At 42.8% G+C, this 23,304-nt stretch overlaps 1 protein-coding gene across 1 annotated transcript in view; it reads left to right on the top strand.

Annotated features, from left to right (window-relative positions):
• The first annotated feature begins 2,663 nt into the window (after positions 1–2,663).
• The window catches only part of ELOVL6 (ELOVL fatty acid elongase 6), a 66,061-nt gene continuing 45,420 nt past the window's right edge, over positions 2,664–23,304 (top strand). The window contains exons 1-2 of the mRNA XM_019521973.1: positions 2,664–2,739; positions 9,997–10,128. Of these exons, the coding sequence (XP_019377518.1) occupies positions 10,058–10,128 (71 nt within the window). The 5' untranslated portion in view covers positions 2,664–2,739; positions 9,997–10,057. The remainder of the gene's footprint in view (positions 2,740–9,996; positions 10,129–23,304) is intronic.

Here is a 23,304-nt window from a genome sequence, read left to right as displayed (position 1 = left end):
AGCCCCATGTCCACAGCCTAAATCCAAAGGTTCTGCAGCCAGATCAGGCCCGCAGGCCATCGCTTACCAATCTCTGATTTAGGCAGAAATGCTATTGAATTTAATAGGACTAAAACCAACAATGCTGTGCAGAAATTTAAAAAAGGTTCTATAAAGTTACTTTATACCCTATAAAATTTAATGGAGATGGATAACATGACTAATTTCTAGATCCTTCTGAAAGAATGATGGTAGAGGGATAGTTTTTTAATTGTTTGTTCTGCATGAAATGCTACATGAATTTTTTCAAAGAATTTTTAAAATTCACTGCTGAATTCAAAAAAGTTCGAAAAGGGACTAGGACAAAATCATGAATGATAGATCTGTTAATAGCTGTTGAACAGAACAGTTGGAAACATTTCCTTTGGCATCTCTAAACTAATAATGATAGTTGCCAGGGAGGGTAATGAACAGGGCATAGATCACTTCAGATATATCCAGGTCAGTGTCTCTTTTTAAAGCATGCGCCCCTGCTACTGTTGGAGACAGAAAACTGAGCTACATGGACCATTGGTCTGACCCAGTATGGCACCTCTTATGTGCTTATGTTATGTTCTTGTATATAATTAAAACAAGTACTCTACAGTCATGACTATAACTATTACATTATGATAATAAAAGCAATGTTTTAAGGGTTGAACAGAGTCATTTCAATTGAGATATTTTGGACTATTCTGTCATATATCCTGTACTGTTTGGAATTATTCACAAAGAGGTGCTATTAGAAACCCACTACTATGAAATAGCATAGTTGGAGTTGTAATGTAGACTTGATAATCCAGGGAAGTCAAGGAGTTTTTTGGTGGTATTTTTTACTGGATCAACTATGCCATTGGGAGAGAATTTAGACAAGCTTTCAGACACAAATGGTGTGTCTACACATTGCAATACGGTGACATTGCTATGGCAAAGGAAGTACTAAAGCTCAGCGCAGTATGGGTGGTTACTGCATCGTGCACATGGTGCACAGTTCAGTGTTGCTGCTACATCACCATAGGGGCGCACTATACCCAGGGAGTACACTGCTACAACAACATAGCTGGCAATCACATGTAGACACATGAGATCACTACGTCATTATAGTGCGCCATGTTGCGATGTAACACATCACTATGTCACCATAGGGTGATATGTAGACCACCCAAAGTACCCTTCCTCAAGTCTGGAAAAGAAGCAGACACAGCTTGAGCTAAACAACAGTGACCTCTGTGAGAAGTAATTCTGGTGCACAGTCTTTCACCCACAGAGTTGAGAGTTCTTGTTTTGAAATTACTCCTCATAACATGTTTTTGCTCCTACTTTACAGCCATCTTCCATTTCTTTAAGTGACTGTTTTTCATTTACATATGGAATTATACACAAGCAATTTTTCTATCTATTAGTTAACTCAAGCAGTGTTTACAAAGGCCTGTGTCAGAACATTTTAACCTCCACGGTCACTCCATTGCTGACCTCAGGATTGCTGTTCTTAGGCAGCAAAATTTGAAAAAAACAGTCTGAATGGGGAACTGCAGAACAAGAAATCATCCACAGACTGGATTGCATGAAGTATGATTCAGAGAGATGGTTAACTGTGTTAGTTTGAAGTCAGTCAGAAGGCAGGGTAGATATGCACCATCAGACTAACCATGTACCATAGACTAACTAAATAAGTATGGTTTAAACAGGAACAACAAATTCTTATACCATTACCTGGATTAGCTTTTGTGACCCCTTTGTTTCCCATTGCTTGTTTCTCCCAGCACTGTCCCTCTCCCCCTCTCCCTCCTCGTTCCCCACCTTTTATATTCAAATCACTCACTCTGTTTTATACATGGCTGTATGCCGGGGTGGGCGACCCCCAACATGCATGCCACAGGCATGTGCTTAGAACACGGGGTGGAGAGTGGGGAAGGAGCTGGGGCTGCACTGCCCCAATAACGATGAGGCCCCTCATAGCTCCCCCGCTGCCCATCCAGAGGCACCCATGAACCTCCTACCACCTGCCACAGCTGGCCCGGGCTCTCTGGCCCCTGCTGCCCACCACAGAGCCCGGGATGCTTACAGCAGGGAGTGGGGAGACTGCAAACAGGGTCTGTGAAGCCCCACCCCAGCTTGTTGCCAGCAGTGGGTGCATGCATGCTTCAGGGTGGACAGCGGGGAAGAGGCCCAGGCTTTGCTGCCACAACAAGGATTGGGCTTCCCCCCATCCACCCCTGGGATGCCACCATCTTCCAAGTAGAGGTTGTGGGTGGGTTTGGCACTCTGCCCAAAAATGTCGCCAACCCCTGCTCAGTGCTGTCTTTTCACAGCATCGGATGAAGTGAACGTGAGTTCACAAAAATTTGTGCTCTGTTCATATCCTATTTAGTTGGTCTATAAGGTGCCTATCTACCCTGCCTTCTATCTGCCTCTTTCCCCAAACCTGAGGAAGAGCATATTGTGCCCGAAAGCCTAATATTTTGTAATGATACAATGGTCCAGTTCTCTCAATACTGTACAAACTACGTGCGTAGGGGGGGAAGGTTTTCTTATTCCTTACCTTTCTCTTTACCTTTGTCTTCTTTACTTTAATTTTTTTGTTTGTTTGTTTGTTTTTGTGTTTTGTTTTCCTCCCCTAGGCCAGGTGATTCGATCTCTCCCTGCCACTTCTTGATGCCTGAATTGGCTTTCCTGGAGGCAACACTTCCTGTCTGTGACTGACAAGAAGGACTGTTTCTGGTGGGATGGATTTTCTCCATCTTTCTTTGTTTCCCCTCAGTCTCTTCCTCCCCCTTTCTCAGTCTGTAGTCCTTGCCTCTTTTTCTCTATTTTGTATTTTGTCTATTTCCTCAGCCTTAGGGCTAGATCCAGTAAAGGACTTGGACTCCTAAAATTTGGGTGCTGCAGTGCTTTAACGAATAGCAGTCCACAAAATTCAGAGAACTATTAGGGAAATAACGAGGACAACATTGCAGAAACCCTGCCTTTCTTCACAAGGTAGGCACCTGACTCGGGGCTGCAAATAGACGTCTGTCTACTCAGAATCCAGAGTCTGGAAACCAACCTCTCCTGAGAGCTGGCTCCCACACCCATTCTTTGAAAGAATGGAACAGGGCTCACACTTACTTGTAAAATATGGCTAGGACAGAAAGAGGAGGAGACGCTGCCTTTTAATATAATAGCCTAGCAGTTAGGGCACTTACAGAGCATAGGGGAGATCAAGGTTGAGGGGCCTTATCAGCCTGTAGAGATTCAAACCCATCTTTCTCTATAGACGATGGTTGGTGTGATTTCCTTAGGGATGAGAGAGGTGGTTTACATGTGGCTCTAACCTTTAGTGTTTTATGTGTAAGGCGACCACCTCACGTTGAAAACAGTGATTTTTAAGGGCCTTGATCCTGTTGCTGTGGATTATTAAGTATGTTCTAAGCCCATCTGGCAAACTGGGCACCCACAGGAGACTTAAGTAGAGGAATACCTTGTTTCTAGATTCAGATTGGGCTTTGGTGAGCAACAGGCACCAACCTACTCAGACAAAGGTGGTTCTGGGCGCATTCATAACTCTAGGTACCTGGGGAACTTTCAAGTTGATTGGAAGCACCTAAGGAACCTAGGAGCTCCCTAAGCTGAGGAAGAAGATGAAGCATCACGATTTTGGATGAGTTCTTTAAAACAGCACTTAGACAGACTTGAGGCACCTCAGTTCCGTATTGGATCTAGTCCTTAGTGCATCATTTATCTTTCCCTTCCTACTGCACCTCACCTACATTTATAGTTATGCTTTATTTATCCTTTCTTGCCACATTTTCTCTTCTTTATTCCTTCTCCTTCCCGTTACCTTCCTCATCCCTCCTCCTTTTTTTCCTGACACCCATCACCCCCCCCATAACCTCCGTCCATCTATATCATGTTTTTCCCTTCCCACACTGTGTTTTTCCCTTCCTACCAACTCTGTTCTTGATTCCCAGATGATCTCCCCCCACATTTTCACCCTGCAAATCTATATTATCTTCCTCCTTCTAGCAACGCCTAAGCTGAGTATCTCTCTCTGCAGGGTCTCTAAGAGACTTCTTTAGTCTTTCAGACTGAAAGGCAGCAGGAAGCTTTTAGAGGCACAGCAGAGAGTTGTATTCAACATCGATAGTATTTAATCCCTAATGTCAAAAAATCAGTAGCATAACTAGGGCAGGGTGAGTATGGTAACCATCCCAGACAGGACTCGGAGGGGAGGTGGGCAGGTACAGAAAAAATAGCTGTTGCTGCAGTCACGTAATCATTAGGGCTATGCGAAATTTCACCATCAGTTTTGTTTCGACGCTGTTTCAACCTGTTCTGAGGTCAAAACAGCAAAATAGAAACAAAACATATGGTCGAAACAGCCTCAAAACAAAACAAGGCAAGTCAAAACGTTTTGCCATTTTGACGCTGTTTCGACATTTCGCCCATAGGCTATAATGGGGAAGGTCAAAACAGCCTGCAACTTTGTCATTGCTGGCCAGATTTTGATGAAACTTGCAGGAGTGATAGCCCCTTCTGAGGGCGTGATGTGTGCCAAGTTTCAAGAAAATTGGTGCAGGGGGTTCAGAGAAATTGCACCCCAAAATCATGAGAGCCAAAATCATGTCACATGCAGGTGTTAAGCCACAGTGGGGTCAAAACTGGAGGGGTGGTAGCCCCTGCTGAAGCAACAAAGCTTGCCAGGTTTCAAGGAGATAGGTGTAGGAGGTTCAGAGAAACTGCACCCCAAAATCCTGAAAGCAAAACTCATGTCACGTGTATGTGTTAAGACACAGTGGGGTCAAAACTGCAGGATCACTAGCCCCGGTAAGGCCACAAAGCCTGCTAAGTTTCAAGAAGATCGATGCAGGGGTTTGAGGGGACTGCACCTCAAGCTGCGGACAAGCAAAACTCATGACATGGGTGACACTGTGTGTTAAGGCGCAGCGGGGTGACAGCTGCAGGAATGGTAGCACCTGCTACTGCCACAAAGCCTAACATCTGTTGAGGAGATCAGTGCAGGGGTTCTAGCTGCTGACAGGTAAAACTTGTGACATAGATGATCTTGTGGGTGTTAAGTTGCAGCGGGCTGAAAACTGCAGGGGTGGTGGCCCCTGCTGAGGCCACAAAGCCTGCCAGCTGTCAAAGTGATCAGTGTAGGGGGAGTCTGGCTTCTGGGGCCCTGCACCTCTGGCTGCTGACAGGCAAAACTCATGACATGGGAGACACTGTCTGTGTTAAGGCGCAGCAGGGTGAAAGCTGCAGGCCTGCTAGTCCCTGCTGAGGCCACGAAGCCTGCCAGCTGTCAAGGAGAGGGTGCAGGGGGGCTCTGGGGCCCTGCACCCCTAGCTGTTGACAGATAAAACTCATGACGGGTGCTTGTGCAACTGACTGTGTCTGTCTTGGGGCAGTTGATTGTCTATATTGATTTCTTCCTCTCCTTAGTCTCTGGTTTTGTAGGTGTTAATCCATGCTCGTTAAGTCGTTATGTAGTAGGTAGGTACTGTGTATTGAGCTGGTCCCTGAGTGAATCATGATTAATTGGTAACTGGTAACACAGTAGCTTAGCAGCCAGGCCTGCAGTAGTCCCCCGTCCCTGCCCTCCACCCCCCCAAGACAGACACAGTCAGTGGCACAAGCACCCATGTCACGAGTTTTGCCTGTCAGCAGCTAGGGATACAGGGTCCGAGAAGCCCTGCACCTATCTCCTTGACAGCTGGCAGGCTTCGTGGCCACAGCAGGAGCTACAATCCCTGCAGTTTTCAGCCCTTTGTGCCTTAACACACACAGTGTCATCTGTCACGAGTTTTGCCTGTCAGCAGCTTCCCCCCAAACCCCTGCACCAATCAACTTGAAACTTTGCAGGCTTTGTGGCCTCACCATGGGCTACCACCCTGCAGTTTTCACCCAGTTGTGGCTTAACACATACATGTGACATGAGTTTTGCTTTCAGGATTTTGGGATGCAGTTTCTCTGAACCCCCTGCACGAATCTTCTTGAAACGTGGCACACCTCATGCCCTCAAAAGGGGCTACTATTCCTGCACATTTCATCAAAATCTGCCCAGCAATGACAAAGTTATAGCCTGTTTTGACATTCCCCATTATATCCTATGGGCAAAACATTGAAACAGCAAAACGTGTCAACTAGCCAAACTGGAACAGCCATTTCAACTCGAAAGAAAAGTCAAAATAAAACACTGTTCTGTCAAAATGAAACACTTCCTTTTCGCACAGCCCTAATAATCATACTAGAAGCACGGTGGCAGCCAGAAGTCACCACTGCTACATGGGCTGCAGCTGTCCCAAGCACATAGGTGTATTGTTAAAAATATAGGGAGCTGGGAGACAGCTATGAGAAGCAGGAAATCCTGAAAAATATAGTAGCCTTGTCTTAAAGTTTTCTGTGTTACTTAAGAGAATAGAATTGAAGGCAAGCATATGAATATGCTAATATTGACATTATTGGATGAGAAACTTTAATACTGAAGAACTTTTTTTGATCTTTTGACCTGGAGGTGTTATCTTATTATTCTGCTTAGATTATTATCAAGAATTATAATAACTTGTTATATTGTCCTACAATTCCTCCAAAATTCTGTCTACAAAATGTCTGTGTTACTAGTGTCCTGTTGGCTACAACAGCTACAGTAAAAACTGAATACCACTGGGTTACCACTGCTTTATACCTGTTTATTAGTCACTGAATAGAGACTACCAACATTTTTCACTAACCACTTCAGTGGAAAATGACTGTTGGTTATCAAGTATCTAGCCTGGATTCGAACCAATAATTTAAAGTGAAAACTCCCACAACCCATTACCTAAATCACTTGCACTACTCAGTCCTTTTAAAAATAGCCCTGTCATAAGGAAAAAGAGAAGGAATTCTAACAACTACTGATAGAAAAATTGAAAACTTTTCCGAGAGAGAGAGACACACAAACACTATCTATATCCTACTTCATTATATACAGCACTATACTTACCTCTGACATAAGGTCAAATAATGGCATCCCCTCCTCAGTGAAAACTATTTAAAACTCCCTTGTCCATAGTACAAGTTATTGCCAATGCCAACAGAAAATCTTCTACAGATACCATACCATTTACAATCCTTTTAAAATTAAAAAATTAAAGAACTCATTAAAAAGCAGGTGAAATGACCTAAAATACAGTGGTACCAATTAATGTAATATAATTACTGACCTACTTAGACAGACTGAATGCAAATTAATAATTTCATTAATAAGTGCCAACATGAAATGTCACGTTGAATAAATAGGTTATCTCGCCTACAAAGAGTGATAATTATGTTTCTTCCCTGACTGAGAAAGTTAGGAGTATGCAATGAATTTGAAATATTTCTTCTTTCTTAAGAAAAAAAAAGGTGAGGGCCTCAGTTTCCAAAACATGTAGGAGTTAGAGAGGCAGACAGGTATTTTCACAAACATCTAAGTGTCTAAATCCCCTTGAAATTAAAATTTGCCGTAAGCCTACAAGCAGCATTGCCCCCACAATCATTCAGTTTCAACATATCGATTAAGGGTGGACAGTTGCATGATTGTCATGGATTCCCTAAGATCCCAAGCTGACAAACAAGTGGCTGTTAGTACAGCCACTCAAATTAACATAGATGTTAGAGTGCCAGCTCCAGCAAGATTTTCAGCTGGGGAAGGCAAACTGAGGTGAAGCAGGACTGTCTGGCTATTGCTATTCTCCCATGTATTAACAAATCAACTTTCATTCCAATTGATGATGTTTTGTTACATGTTGTTGTTATATTTATGTCAAGGTGTGCATGCTACTTTTTAAAGAAATACAAAAAACATGTACTGTCCCCTGGTGTTTACACCTTAATGTAACAGATTTCTTATTTTAATTTATTTGGGGTGATACTACCATTTAAATTTCATATACAGATAAAAGCTATCACTGGTACAGGCTTGGTCTGCTCAAAAAAAAATTCCTACAGTGACAGAAAACCTTCTGGGGGCACTTGCTGGTTCTAGGGGACTCTGCCAAGATAGGTATAGCACCAGAGGCTCTGTAGTGCAGGCAAGCCCTGAGGCTGGACTGGCTGTTTTGTGGTACTATAGGAAAGAACAAGCTGCTACAACTGAGCTTGCATAGTCCATAATTCATAGTCTGTAATTCCTCAGTGAATTAGAAAAGTGAGGTTCAGATTCTAACTGATGGAAGCAAGCAAGTTAAGAAAGTACAGGTTGGATGTAAGGTGGATAGAAAACTGGCTGGATCGTCAGGCTCAACAGATAGTAATCAATGGCTTGATGTCTAACTGGCAGCCAGTATCAAGTGGAGTGCCTCAGAGGTTAGTCCCGGGGCTGGTTTTTTTCCAATATCTTCTTCAACAACCTGGAAGATGGGATGGACTACACCCTCAGCAAGGCTGCGGATGACACCAAGATGGGTGGAGTAGTAGATAGGCTAGAGAGTAGGGCTAGGATTCAGAGACAAATTGGAGGATTGGACCGTAAGTAATTTAATGAGGTTCAGTAAAGACAAGTGCAAAGTCCTGCACTTAAACTGGAACAATCCTGAGCACTGGTACAGGCTCTGCAGCAAAGGACCTGGGGGTTACAGTGGACAATAAGCTGAATATGAGCCAACAGTGTGTCCTTGTTGTGAAGAAGGCTAACAGCATACTGGGCTGCATTACTAGGAGTGTTGCCAGCAGACTGAGGGAAGTGATTCTTCCCTTCTGTTTGGTGCTGATGAGGCCACATCTGAACTGTGTCCAGCTCTGGGCCCCCATTACAGAAGAGATGTGGACAAATTGGAGAGAGTCTAGCAGAGGGCAGTGATAATGGTGAGGGGGCTGAGGCACATGACTTCTGATGCACTGGACTGTTCTCAGTGGTGGAAGATGACAAAACAAGGAGCAATGGTCTCAAGTTGCAGCAAGGAAAGTTTAAATTAAATATTAGAAAAAAACTTTCTCACTAGGAGGCAGCATTCCCTCTAAGCTGCGTGGCCATGCAGGCACGCTCATGCCATGCTGCCAGGTACGCCTGCGCAGCTGCATACGCCACACAGCTTAGAGGGAACGCTGTTAGGAGGATAGTAAAGCACTAGAACAGGTTACCCAGAGAGGTTGTTGAATCTCCATCCCTGGAGGTTTTTAAGACCTGGGTAGACAAAGCCTTGGCTGGGATGGTCTCACTGGGGATAGTCCTAATTTGAGCAGGTTGGACTAGATAACCTTCTCAGGTCCCTTCCAACCTGAATTTTTTATGATTCTATAAAGCACCTTGATGCAGCAACACTGTCATTTTAAAAATGGTGCTTGCTGTAGCACCTTTGTAGTTCAGTTAATTAGCAAATCACATATGTACCTTCAGACTTCCTTTCCAGAGGGTATTCTTATGTGCACCAAGATTGCAGCCTAGAACAAGGCCAGACAAACAGCTCACTGAATAACAGAGGTACTGGTGTCCACCTAGCTTTTGTGTGTCTCTTCACATGTGGTGTCTATTCATGTTCTCCTTTGTGCAAGCAATTTCAAACAAGTGCATGTTGAGCAAAAAATATGCATGCTGTCAGTTGTTTTTGGATCTGTTGAACAATCCATGCACACTAGTCAGTTGATACTCAAAAGAACTGAGTGTTGCTGTTAATGCACATAGGCAAAGGATCAAAGGGGTATGCCTCATCTATGTGTCCTTCACTAAAGGAAATAATTTGCTTGTTGAAGGAAGGGAGAGCAGTTATATGCAAGATGAGCCATGTCCTGAAGTATTTATAAAAGGAAAATTTGGATCAAGTCATTTTGCTTCAAGGAAGTAATTCAGGACCTGGACCTATTTTCATGTATGTTTGTTTATTCAGAAGTTTTAATTAGTAGCAGAAGTACATTCAAGTGGCATTTGTCTCATTTTTAGCAGGAAGTGACAAGTTCTTGGCAATTATGCAAAAATGTGACCCTGCTGTGTGTAACTGATGAGTAATAATTAAATCTGGGTTAATTTGTTTTTTACAGGAAGAAATCATTCCTGTTTTCAGCTTTGTATGCTGCCTTTATATTTGGTGGTCGGCACCTTATGAATAAACGAGCAAAATTTGAACTGAGGAAACCACTAGTGCTCTGGTCCCTGAGCCTTGCAGTCTTCAGGTAGGCGATTCTTAATGGCAACTAACTGTTTGCATTGCTTTACTAAGAGAGTTAAGAATATAAAGCCACAAGAAGCATGACGACAAAAAGCTCTATCTGAATTAAAATTTCCATAGTTATATGCTCCGAACATAAGCATCTTAAGAGGATGGAATATAATAGTCAATCTCTTCAGTTGTCAGTAGTCAAAAGCAAAATGGGAAGTCAAGTGAGTAAATGAGAAAACTATATTATATTATCCTGACAAACTTTCCTAATGATGCAAGCTACAGAGTGAAGTAAACCAATTATGATATTAGACATGTTCCCATTTGTATTTAGTATTATAATTCTGTAGTGGTATAAGTGGAATACTTACCCATGATTCTGAACTCTGTTACAGGGATGTAAATCTGGGGCAGCTTCTTTGATGTCAGTTGAGTTATACTAGTGTAATACTAGTGTAATTCTCAGGATCAGAATTTGGCCCTTGAGTTATACCAAAATGCAGGAATAACATTTTTTAGTATAATACAGCATGATGTTGACCTTTTCAAGTCCAGGCAGTGTTCTCACTGAGTTTAGCAAAAACGGATGCAGGCAGCTATTGGATTAAACAGCAAGTCTGACTAATCCAAATTCTACTTAGTCCTTCATGTAATTAAAGATACACATTTGTCTGATATAAATGGGTTGTCTAGCCCAGGGGTACTCAACCTCTGGCCCGCAGGCCAAATGCAGCCTGCAGAGCCATTACATCTGCCCCACAGTGCTCCCCACGGGTTGGAAAATTTGATAGCAGGGGAGCATTGGCCATTAATATGTCCATCCTCCTCCCTACCAAATTGCCAAACTTTACTCCCCGCTCACCTGGTCAGAGCCAGGCTGGACCAGGCATATGGTCCAACCCACCAGGGAAAATGATTGAGCATCACTGCTCTAGCCTATTGACTTCTGCAGGAGGGTTTTGCTTGAGGAGCAGCTACTCAGCCTGTCCTCCCAAACAGAAACACAGCCTTTAAGTCCCATACAAGTAAACAAATAAAACAAAACCCTTCTGCTATGCCCTGGGCACTAGGAGAAAAGACCTTTGGCTCTGGCCCCAGCACAGCAGCCTGACCCCTCCAGGCCACAACCTGTTCAGCTTACATCTTGTTTTCTTTGTCCTTGCCAATTGTTCTTTCACGGTTTGCCTCTTTCCATATCTCCCTTCTGGGGTTTTAAGCTTCTAATGGGATACTCCCTCATTATCAGAAGGCCCACATCTTTGCCCTAAGTAGGGCTGGCTGCCCCTTCTTAAAGGGACAGACCACCCCATTATATATGAACAGAAATTTTTAATAATAACTTTACCAGCACACAATACGGACTCAACTTGCAAGCCACTGTCAACCAAAAGCAAGGACTATAAAAATCATGGCACCTTGTCTTTCAGTGCTTACACAGAAGATGGGCTATAGTTAGCTTTGCAACATGGAAACAATTTGTAAACCGTATCAGATGACACTGATAGCTCCATTGTTTTCTAAAATTACAGTACCTCCATGGTCTACTGATTATAATCAGTTCACAAGCCCACAAAGGAGGTTTGCAAATTGAAACAAATGGATAGCTTAAACATTATTTCACAGGATGGGAACTTTTAGTCTGAGAGTTTGTATCAACTGAGATAAAAGTTTTTGTTTTGTTTACTTTATAAAAAAAATGTTTTAGCACAGCAACACATTTTGACACAGCTGTCTTAACCAAGATAAGTTGACACATCCAACTAGGATGTGGTAAAGTACATCTTAACTTGTCTGTGCTAGAGCTTTAGAGCATGTTAACCACCACATTCAAAAACTAGGCTTGAATATCCCGACTAAATTCAGACATAAGTTCTAACATTCTGGTTATTCATGATTTCCCCACAGTTTCAATTAGCATCATATTCTTAAATTACTTTGTTACATAATGCTCTCAGGCACCTGTTACCAATTGCCATTGTCCATCCCACAAGTGGCTGAATTTCAGTGACTGCTGAAATGACTCCTAGATAGTATTTAATGCAGAGACCAGTTTATAAAGTGATTTATGTCCTGATGGATCCCAAAATAAGTATTAATTATAATTATGTTTCCAATAAAATGTAGCCACTTGAGTCCTTATGTAGTTACTTTAATTCTCAAATGAGAAAGCACCATCTAATTTCATCACTGTGTCTTGGAAAATCATGTTCAGTGCAGATGAGCTCATGGATGACATGTCTTGAAAGAAATGTCTAGAGCTTATCACTAGATGCTACTTTTCTTGACTTTTTTCTAAATAAGATTCTCCACTAAAAAGGACAGAAATATGCTTTGCAGTTAGTAAATGCTGTTTACATGGAGATAAAACACCCAGAACCTAGAACTAGTGCAGATTACATTGGCCCACTTGTCAAGTGGATTTTCTTGACACAAGCATAATGAACTAGTAATCTAGGATCTGTTCAGTTGTCTATATATTTCCTCGTGACGTTTAAGGTGTGAGATTTGACTTTTAAAGCTCCAAATGACTGTTTGAGTAACCTCTATTCTCCCTGTAGTAATCAGTTGAGACACTTGAGCAGAAGCTCCACTGCTGTAAACAAGAGGCAGTTGCTCTTAGGGCATTATTTGTAGGATGATCGTATGCCCATTTTAGTCAGGACAGTCCTGGATTTCAAAGGTTTCATAGTTTCTAGGGTCGGAAGGGACCTGAGCAGATCATCTAGTCCGACCCCCTGCCATGGCAGGAAGAGCACTGGGGTCAAATGACCCCAATAAGGTGGTCATCCAACCTCCTCTTAAAAACCCCCAGGGTGGGAGCCTGCACCACCTCACTTGGAAGCTGGTTCCAGACCCTAGCCGCCCTGACCGTGAAGTAGCGCCTCCTGATGTCCAACTTAAACCTTCCCTCCGCCAGCTTGTGACCATTGTTCCTGGTCACTCCTTGCGGCGCTCGGGGGAACAGGGACTCCCCCAGCGCCTGCTGATCCCCCCTAACCAGTTTATAACAGGCCACAAGATCCCCCCTCAGCCTTCTCTTTTGAAGGCTGAACAGGTTCAGGTCCCGCAACCTTTCCTCATAGGACCTACCCTGCTGTCCCCTGATCATACGAGTGGCCCTCCTCTGGACCCTCTTGATGCTGTCCACATCCCTCTTAAAGTGCGGCGCCCAGAACTGGACGCAGTACTCCAGCTGCGGTTGATACTGGTCAGCTGTTGGGAATTATAATGGGCATCTTGGAAACACAGGGATGTGAGGCACAGTTTGGCTGGGAGGTGGAGTGGTGCAGAGCACCTTGTGAGAGTGCTGGGGGGGGCAGTGTCCTGGATTTCCCAGATGATGTCCTGGATTTCTAGGTTTTCCATATAGTCAGCCTAATTATTTGTGAGAGGACATATAGCTTTGGAATGTGTCCCTCCTTTGGTCTAAATACCCCAATTCCAATGACACTGCAAAACTCACTCTGTTCCCCATGTGTTTGGAAATGACAGCAGGGGGCTGGCAAGTAATCATAAATAAAGTTTAAACAGCATGGAAGCATTTAGAAAGGATGCATTTTTAAATTATGTGAAGTGCACCCAAGACCTAGAACTAGATATCCTTTTTAGCACTACCATACACCTGTATGAATAAATTTAGCATCAAAGGACTAGTCTTCTGTCTTTATAGGATACTGTAGGCATCCTTCTCTGGGCCTGGCTTTAAAACAGGTCTGTCAAAGATACTGCCCACCGGTTGGGTCCAGTCCATGGAGCCCATTCATCTGGGCCCCAGTGCTGCCCTTGGGTCTTGAGTTAACTCACAGACAGCCCATGGCATATGCTGGACCATCCCCACTCACAGGGCCTGGGATGTGAGCTACATGGGGCTCCTGCTTCAGCCAGTCTGGGACACCTGCTGAATGCAGTGGTTCCCCCTAAGCTGGTCCAGGATTTGTGCTGCACATAGCACCTGTTCTGGCTAGCCTGGGATATGCTCCACATGTGGTAGGCACTCTACCTGGTCTGGAACACATGCTGCATACAGCATCCACTCTACAACTGTACCATATGCAGCACCTGCTCCAGCTGGTCCAGGACCCATGCTGCACACAGTGCTTACCCTGGCCAGTACAGGACTGTGCCATACACATAGTCCCCCCTGGCTAGTCTGGGACACGTGCCACATGCAGTACCTGCTTCAGGACTGTATGATACAGAGCAACTGCTTTGGGCCCCATGCTGCCTGCAGTGCCTGCTCCAGCCAGTCCAGGACCTGCATTATACATGGTACCTGCCCCAGCCAGGCCAGGACACAAACTGCATGGAGCATGGGTCCCAGATTGACTGGAGCAGATGCCACATATACTGGATCCAGCATGCTGGGAGGAAGGGCAGTCCATGGGCCAGATCTGGACCTCAGGACTGGCTCCATACTATTCATCTGGCCCATGGACTCGTCTGACCCACGAAGCCAAAGGAGTTTCCCCCCTTTCTTTATAGAGCTTCCTAAGTGTATTTGCACTATATGGAATGAACAGAGAAGAGGTCCAGCATCTTACAATAATAAAAAGAAACAATGATATTGAGCACAAGGCTTCCCAAGCTTCCTTGTTACTATACTGACCCAAAAGAATAAAAAGCAAAATTTCATCAGTTCATAGTGAGAGAAGCCATTAATACTACACTAGCCATTAATAGTATATCAAAATGCAAATAGAGAGTTCTTCTATTTCTGGATGCACAATTTCCAGTTCCATCTTTAGGGCCAATCTCTTCCATCCTTACTGAATCTTTTATCTAAGTGTCTAGACTTTGGGGGTGCCTTTACATGTGCTCTGGGGGTGGTGCTTTAATTAGGGCAGCTCCAAGAGCCGCTCTAATTAAAGCTCCCACAGCGTCATGTGTATTCATCATCCCGTATTTCAAAATGGCAGTGGGGGTGACTTAACTAAAGCTTGTTCAACAAGCTCAAGCACCCCATCACTATTTTGAAGCATGGGGATGCTAATGCACATGATGTAAAGGCTGCTGGAGCATGCTAATGAGCATGCTCCAGCAGACATGATTAATCAAGTCTAATTAGCATGTGATGGAGTAGACATCCAGCACATGTATGAGTGCCCTAGATGACTGCTCTTAACTTTTGTAATTTCTGGAATTTTACTGTGTTCCCAAATGAAAAGCATCTTGTAGGCAGCACTGCTTAGCTTGAAGGAAATGTGTTCCCCGAAAACTACAAAGGTACAGTTGGAAGGAATTATATATCATTATTGAACATGCAGACTCATGTATGTTTTAGGTAAATGCTCTTCTCTCTATATGAAATTTCTCCTTAGGTTTCCTTTTTGTTATGTTACCTTTAATACAACTTTCCCACACTTTCCATGGGTGTGTCTGTTATAAAGTGACTTTGTTGCATAAGGAAAAACTGAGAGGTTAGTCTTCAGTAATCAGTTTCAGTAAATGATTTTTCAAACAATTTTTTGTTCTCTATCTCTTCTATCAATCCTACCAATATAGCTGCCTGAGTATAACAGAAACAGTATCTAACGCTACTGAGACTGCACAAGGGTATGGGCAAAGGAACAGCTTACAGAAGTGTACAAGGAGGTGGGACTTCTGTGCACATCAGATGCTCCATGACAACTGACCAAGAGCGCATACTTAGCAAGTTACTACCACACCCGTTAACTCATCAAAATCTAACCTAGCCATGTCCCCAAAAAAGCTACTGTCTGCCAATGACTTGGCAAGTCTCCAAATTGTGTCCAATATGCTTTTTCTTGCCAAGAGCATTAAAATTTACAATTAAAAAATAGCCATCTTTATCAACCATAACACACACTATGACTTCATGAATTTGCTCAAGGGTAAATTGTTAGTATCAGCATCAAACTTAACATTTCCGTTGAAGTGTTGTCAGAATCCAATCATATATCTCAGATGTTTTTATAGAAAAACAGTTTTACAGTACAAAAACTGCACAAAATATTTTTTTTATTTGAAAAAATTGTGAAAACATTTTTCAAGTCTTTCGAAGGTTGTAGGATAGTTTTTCTTATTAAGTCTATTGATCCATTGCAGCAACAAGAAACTTAAAAGTAACTTGTAAGTACTAAGATGATTTCAGTTTTATTTTATTTGACTGGGTACACTGTACCTGAGCTTAATTCTCACTTAATTTTTTAATCCATGCTGTTCCATGTCAGTATCCTTCTAATATTTCCCCTTGTTTAGGAGCATAATTTCAGCCATACTATGCATGTGTCTGCACATTCAGTAATGCGCTGTAGTTACTATGCACGTCATAGTTACTATGCAGTAGCATATTAGCTTGTTTTTTGGCCGGCACACTACTACGCAGTGTTTTTAGGCTACCGTGCAATTAGCATCTCATGTAGACACACCCTGTGACTATCAATTAATCATCTTCATCATGGATATAATACTGACAAAGAAGTTTATTTTTCCATTTACATGTGACCCTAAGGAAACAATTACTGATTGCCTACACTGTCAAGTTGTTTTCAGTCCCGTATGTTTGAATGTTTCCTGGGGTTAAATTCAGAGAAACAATATCACAGCCAATCTGAATTAAAAGTTCTTTTACTTTACATCCTGCTTCCAAAATAAAGTTAGGGTTATTCTTGATGTTGAACTTCTCTTTTTTAGCTACAGTAGATCAAAACCTTCATGCTGACATTTCTAGAACACAGCAAAGCTGTGATCAAGGCTCTCACAGAAGGATATGAAGTTACTAATTCATGTTTTTATTACATCCCAGCTGGATTATTGTAATTCATTTTCATAGGCTCTTCAGACTATTTATGTGCAACAGCACGGCATCATTTTCCTTTGACCTCCCTCTTCAAAGTTTTGTCCACACAAGAAGCAGTGACACAGCTGCATCTAATGGCATTAAGGGCATCTCTATACCACTTCTGTGACATGTTCAGAAATACTGCAGTGACGCATAGCCTACCTATACACTCCTGCTTCCAGCATATCAAATGCTGAAAGTGAAGCAATGAATCCTTCTTAAGAGTGTCATTGAATGCATTCTGATACGCACATCTAAAAGAAAGAGCCAAAGTGTCATGCTGCTACATCCACTCAATAACACTCTAAAAGTGGTTATATTGCCTCGTTTCCAGAACTTGAAACATGTGAAGAGGAAGCTACTGGGAGGCATGTTCTTTGAGGAAGTAGTCCCAGATATAACATAGAAGCAGTGCAGATATGCCAGAGATAAAGTGGTGCTAACACGGTGCCGGAGATAACTCTGGTGTATATTGCACCAGACTTTATTGTTCCCAGGCACCGTGCTTACTTCTGTGCCCAGGGCTGCAGCATATTGAGCCAGGTCAGAGCAGCCCTGGCTAGTAGTAGTCCAAGGGGATTGCTCTGACCTGGCTCAACATGCTGAAGAGGGGCTGGCTGGAGCAGCATCTACACATGCATTGCTGCACATGAAAAACTCCGCAGCAAGTTAGTACTTGTGTTTACAAGTACTAACCTGTTTCAGAGTTCATTAGTTTCATGCGACTTAATAGGGCCACACATAAAGAAGCCAAGATGTTTACTGTGGAGCTAATTAGGCAACTCTGCAGTAAATGTCTGGTGTAGATGCACCCACAGTGTTAAAAATAACTTGGCCTTATCTACTCTGGTAATAAAGTCATGGTCATCACCATGGAACTCTTCCATCATAAAGCAGCAAAGTATTACTGTAAAGACACGACCTAAGTAACTTAAGGCAATAGATGGTAAATCCTGAGCGTACCTTCCACAAGTGGTACTTCTGAGAATAAGTTTACCAAAAGTAGTACTATTAATATCTAGCATGACTGCTGGTAAGCAGCATGTGCAGCAATATTAATGCAGATTTAGGAGCTAACTATCCTACAAATCAGGGGCTGTCAACCAGGGGTACTTAGAAAGGTCTCAGAGGGTACACGCGGGCGGGCAGGCAGGGACCAAGCACACCCGGGGCACAGTGGCGGCATCTCCCCTGGTGCCTTCCCACACTTCACCCTCTTACCCGGGGGGGGGGAGAGATGGCCCTAGGGTGGCAGGGAGGCTGGCTTCACGCTGTTGCGCTTGCTGGGTGTGCACAGTGGCAGAAGCCAGCCCCCTGCTCCACATGCCCAGACAAGCTGCTCTCGCAACTCTGTCCCACACTCTGCCCAGTTGTGCAGTACCTGCCCCTATCCCTGCCCAGCCCTAGCCCGAGCCCCACGCTCTTCCTCACCATGGGGGCCTCGATATGCACCCCCCGCAACTTAAAAACCAGTAAAAAAATATAAAGCAGTACATAAACTGAAACTTTGAGGCAAAAGGGGTACACTTGTTAAAAAACATTGAAAACCCCTGCTATAAATAACCTAATTTACATTTAAACTACAATATATATAAACCTCATTAGAAAAATTATTAATTTTTGCTCTTGAGAAACTATTGTAATATACTGTTTATTTTATTGTGGGTACAATACTTCTCTACAAATACTTCTTTTCCAGTTGGAACTTCACTTTTGCCGTCACATATTACTTCTACCATCTATATCCTTAACAAAATTGTACATTTATGTATTCTAGAACTACCCAGAGTGAAAAAGACTGAATAGTTTGAGTTTTAAATTCATCCCTGTTTATGAAATAAGAGACAATGGGAAACTAAGCAGTAAGACATAAATTAAGAAGGATTTTAGTAGTGACAGCTGGATTGTAATCCCAATAGAAATAGTGCTATGTAGGATCAACATACAAATTGAAAAACAGATACAGGATGGCAAGAGAAAAAAAGTTTTGAGATGATTAATTTATATTATTAAAGTAGAGACTAGTAGTCATGATCAGGGATCCAGGTTTTCTGTTTGCTGTAGGAAAATGCAGAAAAAACATGGCTTCTCTCCTTTAAAGGACAAAATCACAGATCACAGAAACAACAGGTTTCCCCTTGCAGGCTGGCAGAGTTCCAGACTGCAAGGGGCTGCTTGAGGCTGGGGGAGCGGGAGTAGGGCGATCAGGCAGGGGGCACCACATGTTTGTGCAGCTCCTACAAGTAGTTCTATGGGAGATGCAGATTGAGGTCTCCATGGCTGAGGCCCCCACAGTGAAGGAGGGAGAGGGGCAAGACTGGGGACGCCGCCCTGCCAGGGCAGTGTGTAGGGCCAAGGGCTGGGGCAAAAATGCAGGGCCCAGCCAGAGAGCAGGACAGAGCCATGGGTGGCTCATTTGTGGGGTGGCAGGGAGGCTGGCTTCACGCTGTTGTGCGTGCTCCTGGGGAAGCAGGTTTGGGGGGGCACATGCCCCCTCAATTTATGCACAGGGAAGAGGCAGATGTGGGCTGCCCGCTACAGGCTTGGGGCACCCTGTACTGCTGTCCCAACCTTGGGGCCTCCAGGGCCCAGCAGGCAGGACCTGGCATAGGAGGGCAGAGTGGGCCGGGCAGGCTTGATGCTGCTGCCAGGAGTCCTGTGCCAGCTGCACCACAATGGTGAGGTGCCCTCTGCCTACGTGGCAGCAACAAGGGGCACAGCTCCTTGCCATCCTACTTCTGCTGCTGTGTGGGCAGGGGGCATCTTTGCCATGCCAGCAGAACTGGCACAGCTGGCTTGGGTCTTCCAACAGCAGCACCAACCCTGCCCACCCCACTCTGCCCTCCTGTGTGGGTTCTACCTGCTGGGCTGCCCCAGGGGGAGGGCAGCAGGGCTGGGAGCCCCAAGCCCACAGAATTTATTTTAAATAGATTTATTTATTATAATGATTGAGGCACTGGTAAACTTCCAAATTGTTTTAAAATTGTAAATATATCAATAAAACATTGTGTTCAACTGATACACATTTATATATAGTGACATTTCATTTTAATAATGGAAAAACATGGATTTTGGGGGCTTTAATCAGAATATTTTGGATTTTTATCAGAAAATGTGTGATTTTTAAACAGAGAAAACCAGGATCACTGGAAAACAGGACTAATATCTAACATCAAGGGCACAGCACCTTATTTATTTTTAGCTAATAAAAGAATCCCATTCAGATATTTCTATCTGTGCCATTATGGACAGGATTCATGTCATGTAACAAAATTAGCTGTTTATCACATCCTGACACCTCTGATCCTATATAGTTTTATTACCTAGTACAGGCATGGTTTGTTTCACAAGTGAAGAGATGGAATTGTTATTGTAAGTGTTTAGATTAGGACCTAAATCAAAAGTTGTTACTTTTACGTCAAGGGCCTGATTCTTTCTTCATGCACCCAGGTATTGTTGTTGTGTATCTCCATTGAGCCCAATCGGGTTACTTAAGATTTATACCTGTCTCACTGAGAGAACAGTCAGGCCCTAGAAATTCACAGAAGTTTAGGATTGAGAGGGACCTCATGAGATCATTGGGTCCCACCCTGCTGCTCTGGGGTGGAAAGACTGCTGGGGTCAAATAACCCCAGTAAAGTGTGCATCCAGTCTCTTTTGAAGAGTAGGTGCCTGCACCACCCTCACTGGGAGTCTGTTCCAGAATCTGGTCACATGAACCATGAAGAAAATTTTTCCTGATATCCAGTCTGAAAACTTCTAAGAGTTTATGACCATTGTTCCTGGTTTTCCCCTGAGGCTTTGGTGAATAGTTGTTCACCTGGCCCCTGATGCTGTCACCTGATATCTTTAGGGGGATTGGTGGCAGTTTACAAAATCTTCTCTTTTCTAGGCTGCACAGTCCCATATCTGTCAGCCTTTCCTCATATGGCTTGCTCTTCAGGTCTGTAATCACACAAGTGGCTCTTCTCTGGACTCTCTCAAGCTTCTCCACATCCTTCCTGAAAAGTGGCACACAGAACTGGATGCAGTACTCCAGCTTTGGCCTCACCAGTGCTGAGCAAAATAAATCATAGCTTTGCAAAAGTGGCAGTTTCCAGTTTCATTGCCAGTTTCCAATAACTACTATGAGTTGTGCTGCCTGAAAGCTTTTATAATCAAACCTTTTTTCCAGTGGTAACCTGTTCCCCCCATCCCCTGCTGTTTCATAGGAGAATTTGGCCCTAATCCTGCCCTTATACAGAGGTGAGAGCATTAAAATGCATCATATTCTGCATCTCTTCCCCTCTTTGATTTATACCATAGGGTACAACAGACTAATTAATATAAGCCACACATCCAAGCTGACCAACATATGAAACTGTCTGCACACAAAAAATCAAATCAAATGGCAGACTAATTTTGAATTAGTGCCTTCCATATTAGCACAGCATTTACCAGGCAGGGTATTTTTCTAATTCCTCAAATACATTTTAAAATGTTTTATCCAGGTAAAAAGAGAAAGGGCTATAGTCTCATAATTTTTTATTAACCACCTTCATTGCATGTGTCTTTCCCCCCCAGCTGCCCCACCCCTTCATTTGCTGAGGAGTAAGAACATACATATGGACAGTTACCACAGGCTAAACACACTGCAAATTCACAAACTAACTCATCCCACAGTATGTGTGCCCATAGTCTTACTCAGTAGATAGCCCTACTGAAGTCTTGTAAGTACTTGTAAGTAACTAGTCAGCGTGAATAACATTATCAGAATTGCATGTATATGAATGGAACTAATTCAAAAGAAAACAGCCATCCCATTTATCTTTCTATGGAGATACTGCTCCATTTTATCAACCTTTTTATGCAGTTTATGTTATGTTATTCTGTCAAATAAATCTTCTCCAGGTGCAGATCGGAGGGAAAGGTCCTTCTTTGGAACAGAGATCCCCATGGCTTTTTCTGCCGAATAGAGTCCCAAAAGATAGTTCTTGCTGGATGAAACTGCAATAAAATGCTGACAATTGCTAACCTGTTTTTATTCTCCATCAAACCCAGCAATTGTTTCCTAAAGGAAGTTGTTAAACAGCCTTGAGCAGAAAAGGAACAGCAGCAGAAAGTAGCTATGTCGGTGACAAGTCCATTTGGAAGAGCAGCTAGACTGGCTGTATCTTCCAAGTTCCATTCAGCATCTGCCCTCACTTGCTATTAGATCACAAAATGTATTTATTGCCAAATCCTGAAACCTGGACTTATACAGAAGTCCACAGTTTTGCCAAAGTAAGTACTGACTGAAAATTAAGAAAGAAACTGTGACCAGTGCTGTAATTGCCTTTAAATACATGGATCTGAGCAGTTCATTATAGCTGTAGGACAACTTTTATCTCCTATAAGCCGCCTTTAGTTTGTCAAATGCTAATCTTTCCTTGCAACTTTGATATGGCTTAATTTGTTAACCGACTCTTTTACAGTTTTAACAATCACTAGTCCAGCTGGGTTGACTTGATTCACTGCTAAATCTTTTACGTTGTTACTTATTTGCAGTATTTTCCCAGGATAGTTTAAAACTCTTTAATACATACATTTCAATGGTACATATTCCAGTAACTATACCAACCTGATACATTTGATCCTTTAAGAATCTTAAAGTTATCCCACAAAAATAGACATGCCACTTTTTGGATTACTGTTCAGATCACAGGAATATTATACTTATTCTGAATTTTGAGATAATGTTTGGTGCCAAGAATAGTTTTACTAATAACACAGTGAACAGGGGCGTATGCCCTCTGAAGCACCCATTAAGGATTACTTAAGAATCCTTAAAAGCTTATGAATGTTTCCTGGGCTACTTAAGAAATCCTTAAGTGGCTTCCTTAATTATTCTGAGATTTCTTACCAAATAGAGGGTTTTAACCTGAAAATTGAAAATTTTTTTGGTTTGTAATTTAGCCAGAGCCCAAACTTCTTATCATGGTTTAGTTTTCCTATATCTCTTTGTTGATAAAATAGTATCTTACCATGTGAGCAACAAAAGCAAACTTGGGAATCATCACAGTCAGCATAGTCTATAAACTATATTATTATTAAGCTATATTATTTGTTGGTTGGAATGGTGAGTTTTTATTTGTAAAATGAAGGAACGGTATTTCTTGAGCAAATCAGTTAAGATCCTGCCACCTAAATGTTAGAAATTGAGCCAGCCAGTTAATTATAGCTCACTAGTATACCATTAAGATGATGTCTTGATAAGCAAATGATGTTGTCTTTCCTATCTCTAGAGAGAGAGCTGACTAAAATTGGTGTCCAGCATAATCGGGGCTAGCCAAACACTGACAGGCTTTGTATAACCACTTTGATGGTCCCTTATTTCCTATATGTACCTGAAACCACATTCTGTTTCAA

The sequence above is a fragment of the Gavialis gangeticus genome, unplaced genomic scaffold, assembly GCF_001723915.1.
Source record: "Gavialis gangeticus isolate Ggan-Ray unplaced genomic scaffold, GavGan_comp1, whole genome shotgun sequence".
In the NCBI taxonomy this organism is placed as follows: Eukaryota; Metazoa; Chordata; order Crocodylia; family Gavialidae; genus Gavialis; species Gavialis gangeticus.
The sequence above is the reverse complement of the archived record's forward strand: the minus strand, read 5'-3'. Positions and strand labels throughout refer to the sequence as shown.